The sequence below is a fragment of the Choloepus didactylus genome, chromosome 22 (assembly GCF_015220235.1).
Source record: "Choloepus didactylus isolate mChoDid1 chromosome 22, mChoDid1.pri, whole genome shotgun sequence".
NCBI classification, from domain to species: Eukaryota; Metazoa; Chordata; class Mammalia; order Pilosa; family Megalonychidae; genus Choloepus; species Choloepus didactylus.
This window is the reverse complement of record NC_051328.1, coordinates 24773821-24801789: the sequence shown is the minus strand read 5'-3', so window position 1 is coordinate 24801789 and position 27969 is coordinate 24773821. Positions and strand designations below refer to the sequence as shown.

The window sequence follows — 27969 nt, the reverse complement described above, 5'->3', positions numbered from 1 at the left end:
CACTAGGCTGGTAACCAAATAAGATATAAACCCTGCCCTTGAAGATCCGCAGTGAAATAAGGAGAAAGGAACAAGTAAACAAGAAAGCACAAAGAATTGTTAAAAATTAATTCATCTTTCTCAGGTCTTGGGAAATGTGAAATGAGACTAAAATCTTCCCAACACAACTCACAGAGCTGCTATGAAAATCAATTTTTAAATGTTTGTCAAATATTCCAAAATTGATCTCATAATACATTAACAAAATTTTTTTTTTACCTACTTGTAATCCAAAACGACTCTGGCTCCTGTGAATGTTCAGTTTAAACTGCATTCATAAAACTCATTTCACTTTTGCAAATTTTAGTAAACACGATTAGAAAGAAGAGCGTGAGCAGCTTTAACACAGGTATTTAATCTTAAAATCATGATTCATAGGTCACAGCTCTACGGAACACAACACAGAGCTCTCAGTCACCCTACCTAGTTACAGTTTGTCAAGGTAAGTAGTCACATGGTAAGGGAGGCTGAATAATTTAAACCAAAAAAAGCAGCCAAGTCACAAAGCTGTGGAGGTACACTGCTCTGTCCAAGATTTCAGCAGTTACCAAACTGCGGAGGTAATGCTGGGCTAAGTCGCTGTCAACAGCTTAGAAGTCATTTTACGACCTGAGAAAAGTGCCCACACTTTAATTTTTTTTTTTAAGCCTTCAAGATGACCTGATCTGGGACAATCTCAAAGAAAGGTGATCTGAAGGGCTAGGTTCCCAAGAAGTGGAAACCCTACCCAAGCAGGACTAAGGGGGTGTGACGAAACCAAGATGGTCAAGATTCTGTGATCCCTCCTGAAGTTTAAAAACTAAATGGGATCGAAATCAAAGTCTCTGGGAACAATCATTTCCAAAGAGGAAGGAAAGATGAGACTCTCAGATGGGGTTCAGGCAGCATCTGCTTCCATTTCTCCCTCTCTCCCTCCAAGCCAAACGCCCATTCTCAGGCACCCGCGTCCAGTTCGGTCTCAAGTCGCCCCTTTCTCCTCTCCCGATCTCTCCACAAAGGTCACACCTCTCCATCCTCTGGCGTCAAGAAAGACTCACTCCCCGCCGCACCCTTGGCTACCTCAGAGCCAACCTCCGAGCAACCCCCGCGCGCGGACCCTGGCGCGCCCACCCCGCACAGGCGGGAGCCGGGACACCCCTCCTCGGAGGCCGGAACCGCCGCGCCAGGCCCCTCCCACAGGAAGCTGCCGCCCCCAGGTGCCGGGACCGGGCAGCCCGAGGCCCACTTCTTGCCGCCGCGGACCCAGGCCCGACCCGCCAAGCCCGTCCGCCCGCCGCGTCGCCCGCGCCCGCGCCCGCTACCTGCTGCGGCCACAGAAGCGGCGCCCAACTCCTCTCCTACTTCCGCCTTCCACCGAGCGCACTCGGGCCGGGCCACGTGACCGCGTGCGGTCACCTGACCCGGAAGAGGCTGGCCGGGCTTGCAGGTGTGGGCAGCACAGGCCTGGCCAGAGAGCTTTTGGCCTGGGCACGGCCTTTTTGTTGTTTGCATTTTTTAAAGCGGAGGAATTTTCCACCTGCAGGATGCTCCCTGGGCAATCATAAATTGAGGGCTCGCCGAAAAGCAGGCGCTTCATTTACTCCTCCCATCAAGCCCATGGCGGCGGATACTATCATTTAGCCCCATTTTACAGGTGAGAGGAGGCAAGTCAATTGATGAAGTCAACAAATATTTATTGAGCTCCTTAGTAAGGTAGTCGGATAAAATACTAAAACAGTATTCGATGTTTATCTGAAATTGAAATTTAATTGGACATCTTGTATTTTCACTTGGTAAATCTGGTGATCCTACACCTATTATGTGCCAGGCACTGTTCTAGGCTTTACAAACGCAAAAATCCCTGCCGTTGTGAAACATATGTTCTTGTAACAAAGAGCTAAAATAGAAAATCTTCAGAAACTCTGCTTGGGTCCTGTAAAATGCTCCACCACACCAAACCATTCTCCTTCTCATTAATCTACACAGTAGTTATAACCTTATTGTTAGGTTCAGAGCCATTCAAGAATCCACACAAACGCAGCGAGTCATGTAGAGAGTTTAAAGTAGAGAGTCATAAGTAGAGAGTTTAAGGTTTATTAGAGGAAGAAAGCAGAAGAAAGCAGGTGGGAGCCATCAGAAAAGAAAGGAAGGAAAAAATGGCTCCGGCCCTCTATCTGAGAGCAGCATTTTTAAAGGAAAAACCCACGTGGGGAGAGAAGGGTGTTTGGGGAGAAGGGTGCCTGCAGAGTGCATCCTGTGCCTCAATTGGGTGGGTGTCTATCAACTTCTAGGCTGATAGGTTGTTAGGATTTTAGCCCATTATTCTTCTCAGGAAAGCAGCTACATTATCTATCTAGGGAGAGCAGGCCTTTTCAGTTGTTTGTCCTACAGAAATATCTGATCTTGCTTTTACCCGCCTTTGGAGGTTGGGGCACCACTGTGGTGGGGACAGCCTTAAACAGCCTTCATTCTTTAGTTTATGGGGCGCCTGTTTTCTGTGAGATAACCTGCAGGGCCTCTGGGTTAGAAACTCCTTCTACATGTTAGTTCCTTTCTTTCAGGGATCTAACACTTATGATGTTAGAAAAAACTTTTAAACCAACATTCTTTACTGATGATCCAGACCCTCAGCTTTGGCAAGTTGAATGAAGTCTCAGTTTTTCACCTTTAATCACCACTGGTTTAAATTAATACTAATTAGCCTTAAGCTCTGTGCACAACTTATTCTGTTTTTTTTTGGGGGGGGGGGGTCTTCAAATTTGAATGGATCATACTATAAATACAAGGTTAAATTGGTGGAGCATTTAGTCTCCACTTTTTCTATTCCATTCCAAATTCAGGAGTTGGCCTTTCAAGGCACTAAAGTCTTAGGTCTCTCTTAGTATATTAAAGTCTACTTTAATCCCATCCCTCAAATTACTAAAACTCCTCTAGTTCCACTGATGGGAGTTTTACTAATTCTATTCTAGAGGAATTAGAGAAGATTTCCTTGACTTGGTGATATTTGAGTAGGTGTTCACCAAAGGTAAGAAGAGGTTAAGCAAATCTCTCACACTGCCTATTACAGTAAAAGCTAAAGTACACCACAACCCAAAAGGCCCTGCATGATCCTCCCTTTCACCTCTCCTTTAATTTTTTCACCTCATCTCCAATTACTCTTCCCCTTTGTACTCTACATTAGCCACTCTGATCTCAAAGCCTTTGAGCTTGCTTTTTCCTTTGCCTGTAAAGCTTTCCACAGATAGAGAGCTCACTACCTTACCTATTTCAGGATTTTGCTCAACTCTTGCTCAGGGAGGCCTTTTCTGATCATTGTACTTAAAATTGCAACTTACCTCTTCCTTCCCCTCCCACCAGCCCTCTTCCCTGTTGTTGTTGTTGTTTTCCTCCATATTTTTTCCAGATTTACCACTATCTGACTTTTGTATGAATATCTGAATTTCATATGAATATATGGATGTATATGTATTATTATTATCTGTCTCCCACAACAAGAATCTATGAAGGCAGGAGCTATATCCCAGTTCCTAAAACACAGCTGGCCCATAAGAGACCGTTTTAATTTGTTGAGTGATCAGATTTCATCAGCATTTATTGAGCAGTGAACTAGCTGTAGATCCTACAATAGAGAAGGTTTTTTTTTAAGACACTTAAAAAGTCTGAACTATATTAGTATGAAAGTGCCCCCCAAATCTTAAAAAGTAAATTGAAATGTTGATTTAAGGAAAAAGACCCCTAAAACACAGTCCTTGACTTCCAATCCACTTGAACAAGTAAGATACATGATTAACTACAACACAAGGGAGAAATAATGACTTGATTGGGTAACAGAACCGAAATGTGTTAGGTGTGGTGAGAAATAAGAGCCCAAATCTTCCTGCTTCTTGGAGACCAGATAAGCCTGGACTAGCTGGCAGAATTTCCAGGCACAAGTGAAAACCAGGCAAAGGTAGAGATAAGTCTGGGGCAATTCTAGGAAAGCCCTGGAGAATCCTAGGAATACTTTCTGATTTCAAATGGTGTTTTTTCTGCATCACGTTTCTTTCTCCCCTAGCCCACTGCTAAACAAGCATAGTTTCAGAGGTGCTACGTTTTCCAATCTGGAAATGGAACTCAGATTCTCACTGGCCTGCAAGCAAGACCTTTTTATTTCCCATGTATAGGTTGATGCTATCTCCAATTTAAGTTCATATTGAGTCCTTTCACATGCATTTGAAAGTGTTAATTTGTTCAATGTAAAGTTCAAAATTTGACCACAACTTTTGAAATGGTGTTCACCTTTTAGAAAACCAGAAGCCTCAAAAAATTGAGGAGAGAGTATTGTCAAATTCTTCAAAGAAACTGAAAAGCCTGAGATATGAAAACCAAAATATTGATATGATAAACCAGAAAAGCCTTCAGGAACAAGGTTTGGAATAGCTCAGTATTGCTGAAGATGGATGACTTAAAACTCAAGTCAACTTTCAGCCCAAGTTCATCGGCATGAATTTGTAACAGGCCAAATCTCATAATTATGCAATCTCAGATTTGAAAAGGAATTTGGAAGTCATGTAATATTCCTTCAGGTCGATTCAGCAAGGAATCTTCTTGCCAACAAATAATGTGCCTTGTTTAGGGAAGTGGGGTGAGGATATTAAGATACATAAGACTTAGACCCTGGCCCCAAGGAGCCTAAAATGGGGAGGAGAGGGGGCCGTGAGCAAAGGTCAGTATAGCATAAAGGTCAGGAAAGAGGCTACGGGGCAGTTTGGGTGTAAATCTTGGCTCCACTACTTACTTGCCACGTAAGCTTGCTCTGGTTGCCTTAAACATCGATCCTTTGTAAAACGGTAATTTTCTCCATAATTTAATTAGGTTATCTGTGTTGATTGAATTTTTTTTGATTGCTCAACTTTTAACAATGAAAAAATATACAAGTTTTATATTCAGAAGTAAAGCCGACGCTAAGGAAGGGAAGCTGAGGGCGATTTCCTCGGATATTTCGTCTCCCCTTCCCCACTTTCCCCCTGGATGGGCCCGCTGCGGGCGGCGCGCGTGCGCGCAGGGAGCTCTGACTCGGGAGATGCGGTTGCAGCCACCAGGAGAAGCCTCTGAGTCGCTGCGGCTCTTCCCGGTTCCCAGAGGCCTGGCTAGGACGCAAGGGCGGACCCAAGCGCCGTGCGCAAGCGCACTCCATGCTCATTCAGCCAAGATGGCGCTGGTGGAGCACGTTGTGGCGGATGCTGGAGCTTTCTTGCGGGACGCGGCTTTGCAGGTAAGGAGAACTCTGGCCGAGCGGAGCGGAACCTGCGCTGGCGGTCTCTGAGGGAGTGCCACAGGCAGACGGCGTTGCGTGGTGCGAGCGGGTCTGAACTGGGCAGATCTCTTCGCAGGACATCGGCAAAAACATCTACACCATCCGGGCGGTGGTCAGCGAGATTCGGGACAAGGCCACGCGCAGGCGGCTCGCGGTCCTGCCCTACGAGCTGCATTTCAAGGAGCCCTTCCCGGAGTACGTGAGGCTGGGTGAGTGTCTCCGGGGAAGGTGGGGCCCAGGGCGCAGATGGGACCTGGCTCGGGTGTGAGTTGGAGACTGGCTATTTGATCAGCCGGCGATTTAGAAACAGCACGTTCTAGAATCGTGGTGAGAGAGAGGCTTCCGACGACTGGAATCAGCTAGGTCTAAGCTCGACGGCCTTGCCAGTAAAAAGCTATGTGCTTTCGGGCGTATCACTCAGCCTCGAAGGCTCTGGTTTCCCTATCTCTAAAATGGGAATAATAATATTACCTACTTCGGGTTATTGTAAGCCTTAAATAAGGAGTATGTCACTCAGCAGTGTATCTGGCACTTTTTTAAGCACTTAATGAATTTGTCGGGATTCTCCCATTTCTTTTTCACTACTCATCCCATAGGTTGGAAATGCAGGCCAGCCTCAAGCCAGAAAAAGAGGTAGCTTTTAAGAAGTCTTTATATTAGGCTTGAAAGAATACTAAACAAGTATCCTTTGGTTTAGGGATCAGCGCCAGAAAAGGTCCTCAGTGGTTGAAGGGTTTAGTGGTTAGAGGCTGATAGTAAAGATGTTATCTACTCAATTAGTTTGTGATTTCTATAGCTTTCTCCACCAACTTCTAGCTATGGGATCTTTGACAAGTTACCTAACTTTTCTGAGCAAATAACTAATAGTTTTTGGCTGAAGGATGAAATGAATAAACTTTTAACACAGTTCCTGGTACATAAATTTGGGGTGCTATTGACTGCTTTTTAGAAAATGTGACACTATACTTTTTCCTTGTGCCTATGTAGTAGGAGACATCTTTCTTTAATATGTCAGCAAATTTTGTTGAAAGTGTTTATTGTCCATGTCTCAGCTGGCCGTTACTGTTTGTTAGGCATGGACATGTTTTTTTGTTTTGTTGTTGGTTTTTTTTGTTGTTGTTGGTTTTTAATAAAAACAGTCTAATATTTGTTACAGAGCAACTCTGGTTTTGTTTTATCCTTTATCGTAGACTTCAACAGTTATTGGTTGAATTCACTTTCCATTCCATTTTGGAATCTGACCATTCATTCTATTAATCATGATTTTATACTTAGATTCAAAGGATTTTAGAGGTGGAAGAGTAGAGAGAGCATCTATTCTAACATTATACCAAGGCCCAGATAAGGAACTCTAATCATTTGCAAGCATTATGCTGACTTTCTGTTAACTTTGTGTCCTGTTCCTTAATATGCTCTTGATAAGAATTTCATAGTAAACTTAACAGGCATGAATCTTGGTGGTGGAAGATACAGAATTCTCAAAAATGAATAGAAAAAGGAAGGAAATAGATGAAAGTGTTTGAGGTTTTTCATGGTATATTTGTCCCAAGTTCTTTTGATACTTTCATTGTTGTTATTCAAGGTCATATGGCTTTTTACCTCTAACTGTAATTTGGAATCTCACTTATTTACAGTGACTGAGTTTTCAAAGAAAACGGGAGACTATCCCAGCCTCTCTGCCACAGATATCCAAGTTCTGGCACTCACCTACCAGTTGGAAGCAGAGTTTGTCGGGGTGTCTCACCTAAAACGGGAACCAGAAAAGGTAAGTCAGAAGGGTTTGTTCTGTTTTGTTTTTATAACTTTTATTATGGAAAATTTCAGATGTACAAAAATAGAGAGAATGGTATAATGAACCCAGTGTCCTCATCATCCAGCTTCCACAGTTATCAGTTCATCTTTTTTCATCTATACCTACCCTCAACCCCGAGTATTTTGAACTCAGACCTTATTTCACCAATAAATATTTCTGAATGTATCTCTAAAGAAAAGAACTCTTTTAAAAAACACACAAAATCGTTCTTACACCTAACAAAATTAATAGTATGTCCTTAATATATCAAGTACCCAGTCAGTGTTCACATTTCCCAATTATTTTATAAAATTTTAAAGTTTATTTGTTTAGATCAGGATCCAGATAAGATTCGTACATTGCACTTGGCAAATGTGTCGCATTTTGTTTTGATCTTTGGGGTCTCAGGAAGGGTTGTTTACATTTGAAAAATGCAGAAAGTAAAAGTGACCTATTCCTTACTGTTTTGTTTTGTTTTCTTTTAATATATAGAGTTCTTTCTGGAAGTAAGAACAAAGTAAACACTAAGTGCTTGCTAATTTTTTTCAACCCTTGGTACCTTCAAAACTCTGGATTGCTGTTGTGCTTTTAGGGACTAACCAATTTGGCTGGGTTGAGGAAACTGTTGATTTGTGCCCAGGCCCTGTTGGCTATGTTTTCCAGGCCACAGGGCCAAATAAATGACCTAATAATCAGTTTCAAATTGTGTTGACAAAGAATTGCTTGATGTCTGCCTAAAGTCTTCCAAACTATGGTGGACTCACAGTCCTGTACTAGTTGGAACTGCCCTCATTTGTTTTCAACCAGACTTAGAGTCTTCTGATCCAAAAGTGAGTCCAAAAGTGATACCTAAAATACCGATTTCTTCATGTTGTCACAGTGTTTGTTGGGGGCAATAGTTTTATGTAAACTCTAACTTCGTGACTGTTTGAGCACAGTATAATTGATAACTGGCTTTCCATTTTGCATCTATTTACCCACTGATTCCTAAAATTTGTCCTTCTTCAGCCTTTTAGGCAGAAGTTAGATATTTGGTATCAGAAGCTTTAAAATAGCATATCCTTTAATCCAGCAAGTCCACTTTTAGGCATTTATCTTAAGGATATAATCAAAGATGCTTCCAAGTTTTACAGAGAATGATGTACATTGTAGCTTTGTGTATAATGGTGAAAAGCAAACATCCCAAAGTACTTGTCCAGTGGTATGGGATCACTGAATGTTTTTTTTTTTTGTATTTGATTAATTATATTTTCCAATTTTTTAAACAATGAATATGTTTTATTTCAGTTACGGGGTGAGGGGGATAGTTGTTTGGTTTTTTTGTTTGTTTACCATCCTGTGTTTAGTTTTCAGACTATATTTTCTTGTTCAAAGTTGTCGTTTTTTTGTTTTTCATGGGTTTTTTGTTTTGTTTTGTTTTTCAGTTTAAAGTAAGCTCATCAGTTCAGCACCCAGAAACTCCTCTACACATTTCTGGTTTCCATCTGCCTTCAAAGGTAATTCTCTACATAAGTCATATTCTTTGTGCTCTTGTCTTCTCTGTCACACCTCCACAAATTGTCTATTTACAGTGAACCAAATTAACTGGGACTGATATAATAGTTTGTCCAGCGCTGCTTGATCTAACTTATAAGTCATATATGATTTCTTCTTTAACCTTCTCCATTTTCAGGTTTTTAAGTTAGTATTTCTGTTAATCTCAGCCTAAAGCCTCACAAGAAAAAGTGAATCATGGCCATCCAGGCAATGAGCTTGAAAACACAGAATTCACTTCCTTTGTGTTCTGGAGAAACCCTTTGCCTAATATCGATCATGAGCTACAGGAGCTACTGGTAAGGCCCTCATTTCTGATCTCCTGGTGACAACACAGTCACTTCTGTGAGCTGGGCGTTTTATGAGTTCTTAATGTTTTAGATTCACAAAGATGAAGGCATTTCAAGTGAGGAGGAAGAAGATGGACTTGCAGACATGAAAGAAAAAGAGAGTGATGATGACGAGGGTGGCTGGATAACCCCCAGCAACATTAAGCAGATCCAGCAGGAGTTGGAGCAATGCGACGTCCCAACCAACGTGCGGGTCGGCTGTGTGACCACGGACTTTGCCATGCAGGTGGGTGGGACAGGCGCAGGCTAGCCTTGGGCTTTGCGTCATAGCTCTTATCATCAGTGGTCCTTCAGAAGTTTGCAGGTGTGTACAGAGATGTTGCATAGTATCTTTTTTCCTAGTTCTAGAAAGTTTACCTATGCTCTTTGGCAACTTCTAATGTTGCTTGGAGGCTAGAGAATCATGTCATATAGTAACAGAACTTATATAGTATATTAAATTTTCAGTGTTTGATATTCGTGATTGTTCATGATTGTTGGTGCTTTTGTTGCAATGTGAATGGTCTAAGCTCAATTAGGTACTTAGAGAAGGTTTCCAGCCCAGAAATTACTGTAGGTTTCTGACAAAATAAACCTCTCTGTTAAGAGAGATTGCTAATGAGGCCTTGGCAAAATTATGAGCACAGACCATATTTGAAATAGGGCAAAAATCTGGGTCCTTGTCCTAGTTTACATGTCTTGAAAGGCATCCTAAAGCTTACTTTTCCTTAGCAAAAGACCCTTACGAGCTGAACTAGGGTTGGTAGTGATCCCTTAACTGTGATGATGAAATTAGTAATAAAAGAAAAGTTAATTTTGCTGTGTGCTCAGTTGTGCTCAAACTTGTTGGTTGTAGAATGTTCTGCTGCAGATGGGGCTGCACGTGCTGGCGGTGAATGGTATGCTGATCCGTGAGGCCCGGAGCTACATCTTGCGCTGCCATGGCTGTTTCAAGTACGCAGGCAATAATCTGGACCCAGTGCCCCACTCTTCTCTCACTGTCCCTTCCACAGACTTCTGTAGACATGTGTACACTTCGTTGTATACATGTATTCCTTCCACCTTCTCATTCCTTTGCAGGCTGGGTTTTGCCCCTAGGACTGAGATTGCCATTGACCTCTCAAATCTGACAAATCAGTGGATGCTTTTAGTCCTTATCTTAATGTTACTGGGTTAAAGTTATGAATTCTGGAACAAAGAGCTCTCATCATTTATAGATATGTACTGAAATACTTATGGATGGAATGATGTCTGGGATTTGCTTTGAAATAATTCACAAGTGGGGGAAGTGGGTGGGGCTAGAGTTAAGATTGGTCATGAATTGTTGAAGCTGGATGATGGGTATGTGGGGGTTCATTGTGCTCTGGTTGAGTTTACTTGTTTGAAATTTTCTATTTAAAAGAAAATAGTGGACTCTAGATCCAGATTGTATCTCCTACCAGCTGTGTGCCTTTGCAAAAGTTGCTTAACTTCTCTATGCTTCAGAGTCTTGTATAAAATTTGAAAGGTCACTGTGAAGAACTAGGGAGATAGTCATATAGAGGAGTTAATGTGGTGTCTGGCACATAGGAGGCGCTCAGTTCAGGTGAACTGTTAGATTATTGATCACTCCCTTCTCTCCATTCTGACTCTCAAATTGGTTCTTCTTGTGATGGGCGCTGGGGTTCTGTGGGAGCTCCAGGATGCTAGAGACCCTTTGGTTGGAGTGGAAGAGCACTGACTACAACACAGCCTGAATTGTGACCCTGGGAACTTATACTGGGGTGACTTCCAGCCATTCCATAGACATGGTTTAGATTTAATGGTCATCATGTAGATTATCTGGTGGAACCCCCTCATTGTGGAGGGCTGCGTAAAATGTTTCTAAAGCAGCAAGGTGTCTGTCCGCTGAGGGCCAAGTCACCTGGAACCTGTTTCCTGCGGGCTTAAAATAATCAGTGATTCACAGCCCAGGTCTAGGGGCTTTTTTTTTTTTTTTTTTTTTTTTTTGAGGTGGGGGGTTCCTTCCATAGTCCTTTGCAATTTTGCCAGTGACAAATAGTGAGAAAACAGCCACTCCTCAAACCTTACCTCTGTAATCTTCTGAATCTTAATGTGGTTTTTCGGTTTCCTAGTGCTTAAATGTTCCAGGCTCATGACAGTAGGGTTCCTTACTTCATAAGATCTCATTTCTCCCCCCATTGTCCTTTGTTACAGAAGCCTTAAATTCCCCAAATTCTAACACTCCTTGGTAGAAACACTTGGAAATGTTCTCTTTTCTTGTAGGATTAGCCTCAAAGAATGGACAGTTTAGAGAGTAATCAGAGGCACCCTTAGTTCACTTGTAGAGACTTGCAGATAAAGGAATTTGACTTCTCTAGCAGTTTGGCACAGCTCTTGTCACCTGACCTTTGGGAATTTATGGAGAACTTAAGGACTGGGACCGGCACTACTGCTTGGTCCTTGACAGCAGCAGCTTTTCCTGTCCAGGGTCCACCATTGGTTCTTCAGGGGGTCAGAGAGATGCAAGGCCTTGGGTCTGCCCTCAGCACCCACTCAGTGCAGCCTCAGCAGCTGCATGGTGTTTTCTTCTATAGCACGTGGTAGTAAATTCTTGGCATCTCCAGAGCCACCCCTGGCTTAAGGTTCAGTCCAGGCCAACCTTTGGGGACAGGTAGTTCAAGCTGTAATATTGCCCCTTGAAAGGGTATAGTGATGTTAAGAGCATTGGTTCTGGAGCCAGCCTGCCTGGGTTTCCATCTGTCTCTAATTGGCTGTGTGGTCCTGAGCAGGTGACCTTCCCTAGCCTCAGTTTCCTCATCTGTAAAATGTGAATAGTATCAATTGCATAGGATTGTTTTGGTGTTAACTTGATGAATAATACCTGACAGCGTTGAGTAAGAGTTCATTATTAATGTAACAACATTTTGCTCATTTTCCATATTTACTTCCATCCTTGGAGTAATGCAAGCAGCAGTTTGCTTATGTCTTCAGCATGAGGCCAAGTGGCCTTTGTTAGGAAAGCATGTAGGTTGCAGTTCAGCCTTTCCCCCATTTCTTGTTTCCTCCTCTTCTGGGGCCCATGACTCACCTGTGCTCTGGGATGGGCTTTGCTGCCTGTGGCTCCAGCATGGAGCATCCCCTTTTATGTCTCTCAGGACAACAGCTGACATGAACCGAATGTTCTGTTCACATTGTGGAAACAAGACTCTGAAGAAAGTGTCTGTGACTGTCAGTGACGACGGTACCCTCCATATGCATTTTTCCCGCAACCCTAAGGTGCTGAACCCGCGAGGCCTCCGGGTGAGTGGTGTGCCTTCCCTTCCCCAAACAGCAGGACCTGAGGTTGGGAAAGCAAGACCCCTGAATGCCAGAATCAAAATGAGCAGAGAGGACAAAAAAACAGTCATTCCTCCAAGGAAGTTATGGAGAACCTTTAATATGGGCACTGAGAGAGATGGGGAAAGCACAGGATACAGCTTCCATGGGGGTTTCTTAAAGTTTGCACTCTAATAAGAAATAACTAGTAATTCCAGGCAGTAAATGATAGGGGCCAAATGTGTGGGGATTCACAAAGGGGGATAATTTGGAATATGGAGGAGGCTAGATTTGTGCATGGGTTTGAAGGAGGGGCAGGGCTCCCAGAAGCTCCGTGAACCAGAAGGCAAGGGTGTGTAAATGCTCAGGAGCCCAAGGAGAGGACTAAGCTGGATACACAGCAGCTGCAGATCATTCCGAGGAATCAAGAGAGAGGGCTTCAGAGAGAAGTGAGTGCCAGAGTGTGGCCAGCCTTGGCACTGGCTCCCTGAGGGTGGTATAACCGCCACTAATGCACAAGAGGGATTTTTTTTTTAACTTTCTATTTTGAAATAATTTTGAATTTATAGTACCAAGAATTCATTGTTCATCCAGATTCCCCAGCGTTAATCTTTTTACCCCATATGCTTTGTCATTCTCTCCCCATCTCTATACGTACATATAGATATACATGTTTTTTCCTGAACCATTTAAGAGTACACTGCACAAATGATGGTCCTTTATTCCTAAATACTTGAGTGTAAGATTTCTAAAACAAGGACTTTGTCTTACCTAGCTATAGCACAAATATCAAATCAAAAAATTAACATTGCTACAAAGCTGTTGTCTAACCTGTCGATCTTATTCAAACTTTGCCAGTTACCCCACAAATTTCATTCATAGCCAAATGAAGAGGGTTTGGGGTTTGTTTGTTTTTGTTTTTGTTGGTCTAGGATCCAATCTATTTTTGCATTTACTTGTCATGTCTCCTTTAAACTGGAATAGTTTCTCGGTCTTTTTGATGTATGACCTTGAGATTTTTGAAGCATACAAGCCAGCTATTGTGTAGACCATCCCTCAGTATGTGTTTGCATGGTTAGGTGCAGGTTATGCATGTTTGGCAAGAACACCCCCAAAGTGATGTGTCCTTCTCAGTGCCTCATATCAGAAGGTACATTATGATTAATTGTCCAGATTACTATTGTGGTTTCTTTTGGTGATACTAATTTTGATCATTTGGTTAATGGGGTTTCTGCCAGATTTATCCACCATAAACTACTATTTGTAATAATAAGTAACTTGTAGAAAGATATTTTGACACCGTGAATGTTCTGTTTCTTGTCACACTTTTAAACTTACTAAAGTTGCTTGAATCACTTACTACAATCATGGTTGCCAAATGGTGGTTTTCTAATTCCATCCTTTCTATATTTATTATTTGTCATTCTGTTATAAAAGAGGTAAGCTTTCCCTTAATCCTCATTTATTTGTGGGAGGGTGGGCTCATGGAGTCTTATTTTGTCTATAGGCCATGATTTGTTACCAGCATTATTTGTTTTGATGCTCAAATTGTTCTGGTCAGTGGAAGGTCTTTCACGTTTACTGAAGTGTCCTTTTGACAGGTCCCCACTATTCTCTGAACATTCTCGTTTTCTGTCACAGTATGATGTCCCAGGCTCTTATAATTGCCCTGCCCCAGCCCTGCAATCAGCCATCTCCTTAAGGAATGCTGGTTCCTTGTATGGAGACTGGTTCTTTGAGGCAAAGATGTTGGTGCTGGGTGTCCTCCAGTACTGAGGGGTCATTGCTTCTTGGTCCTCAGAAGACAGAGATAAGAAATACACATATATATGTGTGTATAAACATGTAAATACTATTTCCATATTGGTCTGTGTTAAAAACCATGAGTTTCTACCTTCATTTCCAGTCCAGCACTACAGAGTTCATCTAGCCTTCTTGTTTAACATATTTGTAATACCCTCATTCTCCCAATTTCCAAATAATTTACTTATTTGCTCAACCCTAGAATATACATTGTCATTTCAGAATTGCTAATTCTGCTATTGTGAAATGATACCTGCTGTTCCGATTTGCTAAATCTGCCATTATGCAAAATACCAGGAACGGGTTGGCTTTTATAAAGGGGATTTATTAGGTTACAAATTTGTAGTACTAAGGCCATAAAAGTGTCCAAACTAAGGCATCAACCCAAGGATACCTTCACTAAAGGAAAGCCGATGGTTTCCAGAACACCTGTGTTAGTTGCTCCCGGGTTCTGGTTTCAAAATGGCTTTCTCCAAAATGTCCCTGGGCTTCTGTCTCTCTTAGCTTCTCTCACCTCTCTGCTTGGTTCTCCAGGGGCATTTCTCTTTGAGCGCCTGGGAGTCCTCTCTTAGCTTCTCTGGGGCACACTCTGGGTTTCCTCTCTTAGCATCTCCAAACATTCTTCTGCCTGTATCTCCCAGCATCTCCAAGCATATGGGTCTGTCTGCTGTTTTCTCTCTTAAAGGACTCCAGTGAACTAATCAAGACCCACCCTTCATGGGCGGGGCCACACCTCCATGGAAATAATCAGAATTGGCTTAGCGAGAGAGGCCACATCTGAACAACAAAAGGAGTTCTCTGGGGTGACTCTTAGGCACAATTTTATGTAGGTTTAGCACTCTTTTTCAGTAATAGACTTCATAAGGGCAAGTCCCAAGATCGAGGGAGTGAAATCTGGTTGGGTTGTACAGGTTAGTGTAAAGCCTCGATACATCCCAGAATAATTTGGGCAGAGAATAAAAATTTATTTGCAAAGCCCCCTTGAGGAACTCGGGGGAAATGTGGAAATATTATACTTCCCCACCTAGGGAATTACTCATATTCTCACCAGCACTGGGGACTCTTGCTGCTTTCAGAATTTTCTCCTCTTTGGCATTTGATAGTCTGAATAGTATGTTTCTTAGGGTGGGTCTGTTCAGATTTATTCTGTTTGGAGTAAGGTACACTTCTCAGATATGCATATTTGTCTTTTATAAGAGTGGGGAAATTTTGGGTCATTCATATTCTTTGTGCCCCCTTTCCCTTTTCCTCTCCTTCTGGGACACCCATGACACTTATGTTTGTGTGCTTCATGCTTCATCTAAATCCCCGAGACCCTACTCAATTTTTTCCATCCTTTTCTCTATCTGTTCTCCTGTCTGTAAGGTTTTGATTGTCCTGTTTTCTCCTTCACTGATTCTTCTGCCTGTTCAAATCCTCTAATGTATGCCTCTAGTGTATTTTTATTCTCTCTTTTGCCTTTTATCATCATAATTTACGTTTCTTTGTATGCTTTCAAAGTCTTCTTTATGCTCATGCAGTGTCTTAATATCCTTTATCTCTTTAGCCATCTCCTTGAATTGATTTAGGAGATTTGTTTGAACATCTTTGATTACTTTTACCAAATTCTGTATCTCCTCCAACTTTTGAATTTGTTCCATTGAATGGGCCATAGCTTCCTGAGTCTTAATATGGCTTGTGATTTTTTGCTGATATCTGAGCAACTTATCTTGATGGGTTTATTCTGAAAGTTGCTTTCTCTCTTTTTAGGCTCTTCTTTGACACTTGTTTTGTCAGTATTTCCCAGTCAAAATAGGGCCAGGTACCTGTGCAGAGGTGCGAAAGGAAAGACTCCAAAAAGCCTTTTTTTCCCCTTCTACATACCAAGGCTTTATGCACCTCGGGCCCGCCCAGCAGATGGCGCTCGTCCACAGCCTATTCCCCTCAGCCCTAGGAGGACAGCTGTTAAGGCCCTTTGCCAGTTCTGCCTCTTAACAGGGTCAAAACAGTGGCGCCCGGCGGTGTCTGACCAGGATGGGCTGGAACAGGGGGATCCCAAATTCTAAATTTGTCGGCCAGTATCTGGCTCAGTACTGGCCGTGTTCCCCTTTTTATTTGGGGAAGAGGTCACCCAATGCCATCCCAGTCCACAGCAGCCCCCCAGGCAAGGACTGGACAGACCCCTTGCTGCTGCTTCCCTCAAGGGTGGGAAATAGGCATCAGGGGCCACAGGTGGCATTACAGTCTCTGACCACAGTTTCTCATTCTCTTTCTCCTGCACTTCCCTGGGTGTTGTACAGAACCCCCGAGTCTCCAGTGACCCAGAACAGTTGCTTCAGATAGTTTCTGCCTGTCTACTCAGTGCTTTTATGAAAAGAGTAGGTTCTGCAGCTCCCTCCCTATTCCTCCTTTCTCCTGAAACAGAACATTTCCTTGTTGATGCTGGAGAAGATGGGAGGACTGTTAGCCCTTCCAGTCCTTGTGTTTAAGTTGATTGTTTTGTTAATTGCTTTTCTCTGGAAAGCAGTGGAAAGTGGGTTCGCAAGTCAACTCATGGGCAAGAGACCTAACGTCTCTGATCCTTAGTTTTCTCATCTGTGAGTCAAGGTGAGGGACAAGAAGCAGCAGCGTGTCGTGTGCTTAGCATGTAATGGGTACTTGTCCTGTTAATTCATAGACCCCTTTGTGGTCATGTGACTGCATCAGCCGCTATAAGGCAAGCGTTAGTTTAACAGGATCTGGGCGTGTCTGAACATGGATCCTCATTCTTCTCATGGCTTTTCTTCTTCCTCTTTGCAGTATTCACTGCCCACTCCCAAAGGGGGCAAATATGCCATCAACCCCCACCTGACTGAGGACCAGCGCTTCCCTCAGCTGCGACTCTCCCAAAAGGCCAGGCAGAAAACCAACGTGTTTGACCCTGACTACATAGCCGGGGTATCTCCCTTTGCTGAGAACGACATTTGCAGCCGGTCAGCTACCTTGCAAATCCGAGACAGCACCTTGGGGGCTGGGAGGAGACGGTTAAATCCCAATGCTTCCAGAAAGAAGTTTGTGAAAAAAAGGTGAAGTTGAAGCTCCCACAGGCAAATTGGATTCCTGCTGCCGCTGCTGAGGAGTTGTGGAGTCTCATTTCCCCAGCAGTGTTTTCCCCAAAACCACCTGGATAGATAGAACACTCTGGCTTGCATGGTGCTGCTTCATGCCATGCCTGTCAGCTTTCAGGGGGGACTGGGCCATCACTTGCCTGTGAGCATCCAGAGAGCCAGGCTTCCTGTCTTGCTCAGTGGAATTTGATGAAAAAGGAAAACACAGTGCCCTGGAACATCTCTTTACATTTAAAGAGGGGGATTTTCAAGTGATAATATTTTTCTAATAAATGTGGTTGCAAGGGTCTGTGTGTTTTTACTAAATAGGCCAGTTTTTTTGGCTCCTCAGGTAATTTGCTGGCTAACACTTAACATATACACAGTAAGATTTATCTTTTTGCCAAAAAATATAATAGGTGTGTTATAATAGAACTAAGATATCTTTTTTTCAATTTGTTTTGAGAAAATGTAGTCATTCAGTAAAGTATAGTAAACGCCATATTTGCCTCTCATCTGGAATCACCCATTGTTAACATTTTGCTCATTTGCTTTTTCTCTCTCTACACACACACACACACACACACACACACACACACACTGTGTATCTCCCAGGGAAAGGGCATTCTCTTACATAACCACAGTTCAATTATCAAATTCAGGAAATTTAACATTGATGCACTATTATTGTCTAATATACAATCAGTATTCAAATTTTGCCAGATTGTCCCATACTTTCATAACAATACTCCCCCAATTCTGGAACAGTTTCTCAACCTTTGTCTTTTTTATGAAGTTGACATTTTTGAAGAGTATTAGCCAGTTTGTTAAAAATGTCCCTCAATTTGGGTTTGGCAGATTGTTCCTCTCGATTAGATTCAGATTATTCATTTTTGGCAGAAATGCCACAGGAGTGATTTTATGTTCTCAGTTTTTCACATTATTGGGGCTGTTAATTTTGATTACTTGGTAAGAATGGTATCTGCCATTTTTCTCCACTATACAGGTACATTTATTTTCTCCTTTGTGAAATACCTTTCCCCAACTAACTTTAACCCAGTGGTTTTAGCATCCATTGATAATTCTTGCCTAACTCAAACTGATTTTCCCATTCATCGTTCTTTCTAAATTTATTACTTCCTTTCTCCTCTGCTTTATAGCCTTGTTGTTGGTTGATTTTTCAGTCTCAGTATGTATTCATGGACTCGTTCTTATTCAGTTTGTTACAGTGCACTTCTGTGGTTTATTTTGGTGATTTGTTCTGGTTTGGGCTGGTGGGAGCCACTTCACGCTGGCCCCTGTATCCTTCTGACATGTCCCAGTTGGTTTTTAAGCACGTTTTAATTTTCTCACATAAGCTGTTCTAGGCTTAGAGTTTTTCTGCCTCGTTTCTGAAAGTACCTGTTTCTCCTCTTTTATTGGGAAATGGTATTTGTGTGGCACTATGTGAGCACTAGATGCGTTCATTCCTCCTGGAGTGTTATTGTTTCTAGTTCCTTTCAGTGGATAAAGTTGGAAATCATTGTGTAATTGTTTTAAAATTGGAAGTTCATGCCTTCCGGGGTGGGGGTGTTGAATAATGCACCCCACCGCAGATGCCCAGGTTATAATCCCTGGAACCTGGTACACGACTAAAGGGATTTTGCAGATGTGATTAAATTAAGGGTCTTGAGATGGGGAGGTTATCCTTGTAAGTGGGAAGCAGGAGGGTCACTGTTAGAGGAGATGTGACAAGTGCAGCAAGGTTGGAGCGTTGGTGGCTGTGAGCCAAGGAATGCCAGCAGCCTCTAGAAGCTGGAAAACGCGAAAGATGGGTTCTCCCCTAGGGCTTCCAGAAGGAGCACAGTCTGGCGCTGTGATTTTAGCCCATGAGCCCCATTTTAGACATCAGATTTCCAGAGTAAGTTCATAAATTTGGGTTGTTTTGAGCCACTAAGTTTGTAGTACTTTGTAACAGCAACAATAGGAAACTATACCAATAACTAACATCAACTCAACACATAGGGTCTTCTTGTCCCCTCTTCTGTATGTGTAATTCCCTTTCCCTCCTGTGAGAACACGCTCCCAACAATACACCAACCCATTTCCTCAATCCTAAACACACAAAGTAGTTTCAGGATTGCTCTATCAACGTCAATACTAAAACATCTGCGGAGTACAAGATTTGAAAGTTCTTTAGATTGATAGTATATACCCAAAGTGTTATATTTACAAGTTCCTTAAATTAGAGTTTTTCCTTTTTGTGTGGTTCTCTTACCTATTTGTTATATAAATTTGTTTCTGTTTGTATTGAGTTAAAAGTTTTTCCTCATCCTATTGATCAGAAATACCACAGTTCAAAAAATCAAAACTATACTTAGAGCTAGATGCCATTCCCTCTCCTGTCCCCCCCAAGAACCCCTATAGATAATCAATTTAATTTGTTTCTGATTTATCCTTGTGTTTCCTTTTGCAAAAATAAATAGAGGTATTACATTCTCCTTCTTTCTTCCATAAAAGAGAATATACTATGTATACTTTTTTTACTGGCAGTCACTCCATATCGGTTCATACAGATTTTCCTGTTTTTTTTTTTTCCGGCTGCCCAGTACCCCATTGTGAAAAGCTACCAATTCAAGCACTTATTCACATTTTACCAGTCCTGTTAACTATTTAATTTATATTAGCCCACTCAATCAATAGAATATTGATACAAGGTAAGGGTACTGTTTCTCCAGCAGTCCTGGGCTATGAGGAGTTAAATGACTTGCCCAAAGTCACATAGGTCGTGAATGGCTAGACCAGTATCTCAACTTAGTCCATTTGTGCTTTTACACAAATGCACCTGTAAAGGGGATACAACGCTGCCTGAACATTATTGGTAACCCCTTACCCCCACATCTTTGTGAAACTTACACTCAACTGATGGGTTGGCATGTATCTAAAGTCCAGGGTTTCTAGGGAAGAGATGAATAATGGTAAGAGCTCGGTATGAGTCCATGCCTTCTGTCCTTTCTACTTCTCCATCTCCTCATTCTTCTATATCAAATTACAGAAAAGTAGGGGAGGATACAACAAACACCCATGTACGCAACATCCTGCTTTGTCAAATCCTCGCATTGCTCTAAAATAAGGAAAAAAAAATTTCAGATACCAAAAGTGTGCTGTAAAGAAAAAAAAAATCAGAAAATTCTTGGATTAAGGTAGGTTGGGAATGAGCTTGTTTTCAGGGATGTTAATACCCCTAGAAGAAGGTAATAGAAAAGCTTTTGGTCCCCTGCAGGTTATTTGTGGATGAGTAGCTGAATCCAATCGTACAGTAAGGTTTTTCTGAATGTTCCCCTGAGTCCTGGGGCATAACAGAAGGAAGTTGGGTAGGAAGACATCTAACCTTGCTCAAAGAGAAATCTAGGCTCTTTGCCCTGGGCTTCTGAGAAGTAATCTCTAAACCCCTGGAATGTCGTGCCTGGTAGGAGTGTCTTTGTTTTCTTGGAGACCTTGAATCATACTGGATTTGGCAATGTGATTCAGGATGGGAGATGGCCACACCTAAAAGACCAACAGTGGTATTTAGGGTGGGAGCTTTGGGTCGATTTGGCATCAGTTGGCCTCCACAGGGCTGGAGATGAATCAGCAAAGTGGACAAGTGATCATGCCCATGTGATGGAGCCCCAGTAAAAACTCGGGACAGCTTTCCAGGAAAATAATGCTGTCCATGACTCCAGGGGGAGAGGACAACAGAAGTTCTGTATTTAGAACTTTTCCTGGACCCTGCCCTATGTGCTTCCAGTGGCTGATTTTAATCTGTATCCTTTAACTGCAGTAAACCACAACTGTGAGTATAACAGCTTTTAAGAAGTTCTGTGAGTCCTTCTAGCGAATGGTTTTGGAAACTCCCTGAGCTTGCAATCAGTGTGAGAAGTGAATGCTGTCTCGTAGATTGTTTCCTCTACTGGTACAGTTGACTAACTTTCACAGTTGGTTTAAGAAGTGATGGCAAATTTGGCAAATAAATTCATTACCCTACCCCCTATGTGCAACATGACTCCAAGGGGAGTGAATCTCCCTGGCGACATGGGGCATGATTCCCAGGAATGAGCTTAGCCCCGGCATCAAGGGATTGAGAATGCCTTTTTGACAAAAAGAGGGAAAAGAAAGGTAACAAAATAAGGTTTCAGCAGCTAAGAGATTTCAAATAGAGTCGAGAGGTTATCCTGGAGGTTACTCTTACGCAAGCTCCAGCTAAATATTCCAAATGCCCACAGTATGCCAAGCCCTAACCAACAGTAGTCCCCAAAGTACTTAAGAACACCTAGGTCCCTATCTAAACCATAAAAGTCTCATTCACTGAGTTTACTTTTCAGAAACTTAAATCCCCCAGAGTGTTCCTATGCCAGATAAATCCCAAAACCCAGAGGCAACAGCCTGTCCAAGAACATAAACCAGGTGCATCCCCCTTCCCCATAATGCTGACAACCCTTTTCAATATGAACAAGTTAGGGTGGTCACTGCCCACATATCCCTGAAGATTGCGACAGTGATGAGACAAGAAAGAGGGGTAGCAACTGACAAGATAGGATTTAACGAAGGATTAGAAATACTGAATCTTTATATAATTTTTTTTTTTTTTGTCTGTAGGTTACTAGAAATAGCTAGAAGGAAATAACTGACATGGTGGAACTGTACCATATGCTTCAAAATTTGCTCTATAGCTACTTGTTAAATTATACATTGAAAGTTATCACATTTCTGTATAAATGTTATACTTAACAATAAGAAAATAACTGAAATGGTGGAACTGTAACCCATAACATTCTTTGAAATTCTCTCTACTCGTTAAATCATACTTTGAAAGTTATCACTTTTCTGTATATCTGTTATATTTCACAATAAAAAAATGTATTAAAAAAAAAAAAGGGCAGTCTTATGTGGACACTGTGCCCCCTAACTTCACAGTTGGCTAAACTCTCACAGACGAGATAGAAATCCTACAAGTGCAGTCCTTCCAACCCACAGAGAACAGTTCTCTTCTACTCTGGATTCTCTTATGACATCCAAAAGAATGAATTCTGTAGAGGAGGCGGCCACGGCTTTTCCCTTATGTCTCATGTCTTTGAATTCCTTCCCCTTTCTTGCTTCCCAGTCTCATCCATAGCCTTAGAATAATTTCAGTCTGTTCATGAGGCCACAAAACTACTAAGTAATACTGATAAGGGTTTTTCCAGTGATACATATGTAATTTTTAAAAGCCAAAGGTTTATAGCACCCAAACAAACACTGAATAAAGAGGCAACTAAATAGTAAGTTAGCATTGCAGTATTTTTACTTGCCCTTGATGTACTTCTTTTTCCTATCAACATTTGACATTATTATTTATCTGTTGCCTGTTCCAGTTATGATTATGTAATGTTTTACCCTAAAACTTAGTGGTGTAAGGCAACCATTTATTATGCTCAGAGATCCTTTGGGTCAAGGTTTCAGATACAGCATGGTAGGGATGCGTGTCTTTACTCCTTGATGTCTGGGGCCTCAGCCGGAAGAATTGGAGTCTGGGAGCTGGATTCATCTGAAGACTCATTCACTCAAATGTCGGATGCTTGATCAATGGCTGTAGACTGAGACTTTAGCTGTCAGCCATAACATCTACAGTTGGCTTCTTCCTGTAGCCTGGACTTCCCCGCAACATGGAGGCTGAGTTTTACAAGGGCAGGCATCCTGATGGAGATCCAGGCAGAAGCCCTATCATTTTCAGGACAGCATTGGAAGTAATGCAGCATCACTTCTGTAACATTTTATGGGTTGAGACCATTACAAAAGCCTGTCCATATTAATTTAGGGAAGAAGAACTAGACTCCACATTCTGTTGCAGGGCAGTTAAGTTTGAAAATATTGCCGGGGCTATATTTGGAAAAGACGATCTGCTTACATGGTCCATCTCCCACTATTAGTTAGAGTGTCAGTTCCTTAAGAACAGAACCTTAATTTTGTTCACTGCTTTATCCTCACCACACCTGGAACTTGGTAGGTGCTCGTTCTGGTTTGCTAATGCTGCCATTTTGCAAAACACCAGAAATGGATTGGCGCTTTTTTTTTTTTTTTTGAAATAAATTCAAAGTTACATGAACAGTTGCAAAAACCATACTAGCCCCATACACAGAATTCCATCATACCCTGACCCCCCTACCCCCCGATAACTCAATCCACCAACTTTAACATGCTGTCACATCACTATTTCTTTCCCTCCCTCCCTCCCTCCCTATCATCCATCATCTATTGCTCTGTCTTCTGAACATATGAGAGTTAGCTGCACACATCCTTGAACATACACTATAATTCACGTATACACTTCCCATGAACAAGAATATTCTTTTATGCAATTCCATTAAGCACAGCTAAGAAGTACAAGAGATTCAACAATGATACAAAGCTTACATTCTATATTTCCTTTTCCTTATGTCTCAACTGTGTCCCTTTGAGCCAGCTGTCCTCTATCCTCCAATCCCATCCAAGTTCAACCTTAGCATTCAATTGTCATCTAGTTAGACTGTCTTTTTTTTTTTTTTTTTCAGTTGTGGAAACATATATACAGCCTAAATCTTCCCATTTCACCCCCTCCCTAGCCTTCCATTAGTGGGATTAATCACATTTAGAATGTTGTAATGCTCTTTCCCACCATCCATTACTAGAAATTTCCCTTCACCTCAAACAGCAACCCTACACTCATTTCTTAACTCCCCATTGCCCCTTCCCCCATTTCTCTTAACCCATACTCTACTTTTCATCTCTATGGTTATATTCTCTGATAATTTCTTTGTGTTTACTGTGGGGCTTAAAATTAACCTCTTAAATCCATATCAATCTTGTTTTTCTTTGATACCACCTTCACTTCAATAGGACACATAAACTATGTTCCTATACTCCTTCATTCCCCCACCTTTATATAGTTGTCTAAAATTACATATTTTACATTGAGTTCAAAACCACTGATTTGTCCTTAGAGTTTGTGTGTTTTATATCATGTAGGAAGTAAATAGTGGAGTTACAGTTCAAAAATTATTGACTTCTATTTGTATTCCATTGTGGTTGGAGAATGTGCTTTGAGTATATTCAATTTTTTTGTTTGTTTGTTTTGTTTTAAATTTCTTGAGGCTTGTTTTATGTCCCAGCTTATGGTCCCTTCTGGAGAAAGATCTGTGATCACTAGAGAAAAATGAGTGTCCTGGTGATTTGGGATGTAAGGTACTATATATGTCTGTTAAAATTCTCTATATCTCTTTCTCCTTTCTTTGTTTCTCTGTTGGTAGAGTTCCCTTTAGAATCTGAAGTAGGGCAGGTTTTTTATTGGCAAAGTCTCTCAACATTTGTTTGTGAAAAATTTAAGCTCTCCCTCAAATTTGAAGGAGAGTTTTGCTGGATAAAGTATTCTTGGTTGGAAATTTTTCTCTCTCAGAATTTTAAATATGTCATGCCACTGCCTTCTCACCTCCATGGTGGCTGCTGAGTAGTCACTACTTAGTCTTATGTTGTTTCCTTTGTATGTGGTGAATTGCTTTTCTCTTGCTGCTTTCAGAACTTTCTCCTCTTCAGTATTTGAGAGTCTGATCAGAATATGTCTTGGAGTGGGTTTATTTGGATTTATTCTATTTGGAGTTCCCTGGCCATTTATGCTTCATGTATTTATATTGTGTAGAAGGTTTGGGAAGTTTTCTCCAACAATTTCTTTGAATACTCTTACTAAACCTTTACCCTTCTCTTCCCCTTCTGGGACACCAATGAGTCTTAAGTTTGGACATTTTATTTTATCTATCCTATCCCTGAGATCTGTTTCGAATTTTTCGATTTTTTTCTCCATTCTTTCTTTTGTCCTTTCATTTTCTGTTCTGTGGGCTTCTAGGACACTGAGATGTTGTTCAGCTTCCTCTAGACTTGTATTGTGAACATCCAGAGTCTTTTTAATTTGGCCAACAGTTTCTTTTATTTCCATAAGATCTTCTATTTTTTAATCTACTCTTGCAATGTCTTCTTTATGCTCTTCTAGGGTCTTCTTTATGTCACTTATATCCTAGGCCATGGTCTTCTTGATGTCCTTTAAATCCTTTGCCATGTTTTCGTTCCTCGATTGTAGTTCTTTGATTAATTTTGTGAGGTACTGTGTATCTTCCGATATCTTGATTTGTGTGTTTGGAGTTGGATTCTCCATGTCTTCTGGTTTTATCATATGCATTAAGATTTTCTGTTGTTTTTGGCCTCTTGGCATTTGTTTTGCTTGATAGGGTTCTTTCAAGTTGTAAAAAAAACAAAGGATATCGATCTAATTTTTCAGGAACACAGTTTGGTGATGTACACTTTGTCTAACTAACCAGCAGATGGCGTCTGTGAGTCACCTATATCCCTCAAGTCAGTTCTCAACCTTGTTCCTGCGGTGTGTGGGGAATGATTCTTGTGGGTTCAGTTGGAGAACTCAGTTTGGGTGTGGTGCTGGAGCCGTCCACCCTGAATGTGGGTTATGTGTACGGGTGGCCAGGGAGGAAGGGCAGTTTTAATGTTCAAATACCCCAGGTTCCCGGAGATTCAAGGCCGCCGCAAGAATCTAAGCCTTCATTTCAGTTCAGCCCCAGACCCTCTCTCTCACTGTCCCACAAACCACCGAACTTGGAGTAGTGTCCCTGGGTTCTCCGAGTGGGTCCCCCCTCCCAGCCACGATCCTCCAGGAGCTCAGCCGAGGGAATGCCGTGCTACGTCACCAGTGCGCGCCATCCCTCAAGGGAAGACCCAGGCCGCCGGGCCGTGTGGCGGCGCACTCTCAGCCTTAAGCAAAAATGGCCAAACGGTGTCTCAGCCCCCTCCTCCTCACACAGTTTCTCCTTCCCAGCTCCAGGACAACTGGCAGGGCTCTGGGCTGTGGGCACGGCCCTGGGCAGGAGTTTACCCAGCCCTCCGGGGGGCCAGCTGCGAGCTGCGGGGTTTCTTTCTGCTTCTGGCTCTCCCCTCCGTTCCCCCGGACCCAAGGGTATCTGCAGTGGGCTATCTTCCCGGCCAGACACCGAGAGGCCGGCCATCCCCCTCTTGCTGTGTTTTACTGCGTAGTTCCCACAGTTGCAGCTGCAGCAGCTCCTGGGTTTTTCCCTTTTTTTTTTTTTTTTGAAAAAGAGCCAACCAGTCTCCAAACGCTGAACCCTGGCTTCTCCAGACCACCGCACAGCTGCGGGTCTTCCAACCAGCTTACTCACTCGTTTCAGAATGCTGACTCCCAGGTTCACCAAGTATGCGGCCCCTCTGAAGCTAGGCACCCTCATCCAGCTGGCACATTGCTGTAACCGGTATTCTGGGTCACTTTTTGGTTTTTAGCTAGTGTTTTTCACAGAGGCATTTTTTCGCCCTGTCTCAGCTAGCCGCCACCTTAGTTTCTCTGGATTGGCTTTTATAAAGGGGGTTTATTTGGTTACAAAGAAACAGTCTTAAGGCCATAAAGTGTCCAAGGTAAGGCATCAACAACAGGGTACCTTCACTGAAGGATGGCCAATGGCATCCAAAAACCTCTGTTAGCTAGGAAGGCACATGGCTGGCATCTGCTTGCTCCCAGGTTGCATTTCAAAATGGTGTTCTCCAAATTGTCAGTGTCAGCTTCCAACAGCCGTCTTCAAAATGTCTCTCAGCTGCAGTTCCTCCCTTAGCTCTGTGCATTCTTCAAAGTGTCCCTCTTGGCTGAAGCACCTCCTTCTGTCTGTGAACTCTTTATATGGCTCCAATGATTCAAATGGGCGGGGTAACACCTCCATGGAAATTATCCAATCAAAGTTCTCACCCACAGTTGATTGAGTCACATCTCCATGGAAACACTCAATCAAATGAATCCAACCTAATCAACACTAATACTTCTGCCTCCATAAGACTGTATCAGAGAATATGGTGTTTTGGGGAACATAATACATCCAAATTGGCACAGTGCTCAATAAATTATTTGCTGTTGCAGACATTTGACACTTGACATCAACTTTTTAAAGTTAATGTATATAACTCCATCTGCCACCTATAAATGTTTTGGCTAGCTGACCATGAAACATAAGTTTATATCCAATCTGTCTGAAGATCTCCCCTTTTAGTTATCAAAGACAGTACCACAATACTAGCTGAGATGTTGAGAAAATTTTAGGATTGTCTTTAAATTCAGAATAGATTTTATAAGTCAAGTCCAGCAGTCAACTAAGATGGAGTAAAAGGAACCAGATTTAACTCTTCTGCATGAAACAACTTAAAAAACAGATAAAATATATGAAATACTGGCCCCTGGACATCAGGTAGCACACTGTGGTGATCCCTGAGAGAGGGGGTAACAAATAGGTGAGCACTACAATCACTGTAGTTGGGTGTGTAGAGGGAGTTTCCAAACTGCAGCACTTGGAGGGAGAACTCGGTAGAACCAAGCCGTCTCCCTGAGTTAATGAAACAGAGCTGGGAGCCCAGGGAGGCCAACATGGCTAGAATTTGGAGAATTCTCCTGTACTGGAGAGAAGAGAGCGTCACCGAGTTGTGGGACATCTGCAAAACTTCCCTTGAGTTTTCAGCTAAATCCTGGTCAGCATACACGTGTGAGGAGCTACCCAAAATGCCCAAAAGGAGCAAAGGAGATAATCTTCGCAGCTCACCTGAGGTCAGGAATAGTTCACGTTCCCACCAACCAGAGTGGGAAACTTCATAACTCATGGGGCAATAGGTATAGTACTCAGGACTGGGAAAATATTCTCTCTAGACTAAGGCTGCTCTGGTCCTGCCAAACAAAGCAAACCTCAAAAGTTTCCTGCTCCCAATTCAGTGGTCAGAATGAATCCTGTGGCCCCCACCCAAACCTTCTGGAGC

At 42.2% G+C, this 27969-nt stretch overlaps 2 protein-coding genes across 4 annotated transcripts in view; one reads left to right on the top strand and one right to left on the bottom strand.

Annotated features, from left to right (window-relative positions):
• The window catches only part of WWP2 (WW domain containing E3 ubiquitin protein ligase 2), a 167946-nt gene extending 166529 nt beyond the window's left edge, over nt 1–1417 (bottom strand). Inside the window, exon 1 of one of the 2 annotated variants that reach the window (XM_037815635.1) lies at nt 1341–1417. The gene's annotated coding sequence lies outside the window, so the exon portion shown is untranslated. Of the gene's footprint in view, nt 1–262; nt 285–1340 lie in introns of those variants that run through there. The other variant, XM_037815634.1, reaches the window with a different exon arrangement.
• Nucleotides 1418–3757: 2340 nt separating this feature from the next.
• Nucleotides 3758–17441, top strand: NOB1 (NIN1 (RPN12) binding protein 1 homolog). 2 transcript variants are annotated; one of them, XM_037816272.1, is made up of 9 exons: nt 4675–5272; nt 5391–5523; nt 6949–7079; nt 8531–8602; nt 8810–8938; nt 9021–9215; nt 9825–9922; nt 12106–12250; nt 16847–17441. In XM_037816272.1, the coding sequence occupies exons 1-9, from the start codon at nt 4919–4921 to the stop codon at nt 17114–17116; spliced, it is 1527 nt and encodes a 508-aa protein (XP_037672200.1). In that variant the 5' UTR covers nt 4675–4918; the 3' UTR covers nt 17117–17441. The 2 variants fall into 2 exon arrangements, with proteins under 2 accessions (XP_037672201.1, XP_037672200.1); XM_037816273.1 differs by lacking the exons at nt 9825–9922; nt 12106–12250 and having other exon boundaries at nt 3758–5272.
• The last annotated feature ends 10528 nt before the right edge of the window (nt 17442–27969 follow it).

Excerpts from the sequence above, each read along its gene's own strand:
- NOB1 (XM_037816272.1), top strand. The coding sequence starts at position 4,919 with ATGAAAAAATATACAAGTTTTATATTCAGAAGTAAAGCCGACGCTAAG. Across the intron at positions 8,603-8,809 it reads GTTTCCATCTGCCTTCAAAG|CCTAAAGCCTCACAAGAAAA; the intron begins GTAATTCTCTAC and ends TGTTAATCTCAG. Across the intron at positions 8,939-9,020 it reads ATGAGCTACAGGAGCTACTG|ATTCACAAAGATGAAGGCAT; the intron begins GTAAGGCCCTCA and ends TTAATGTTTTAG.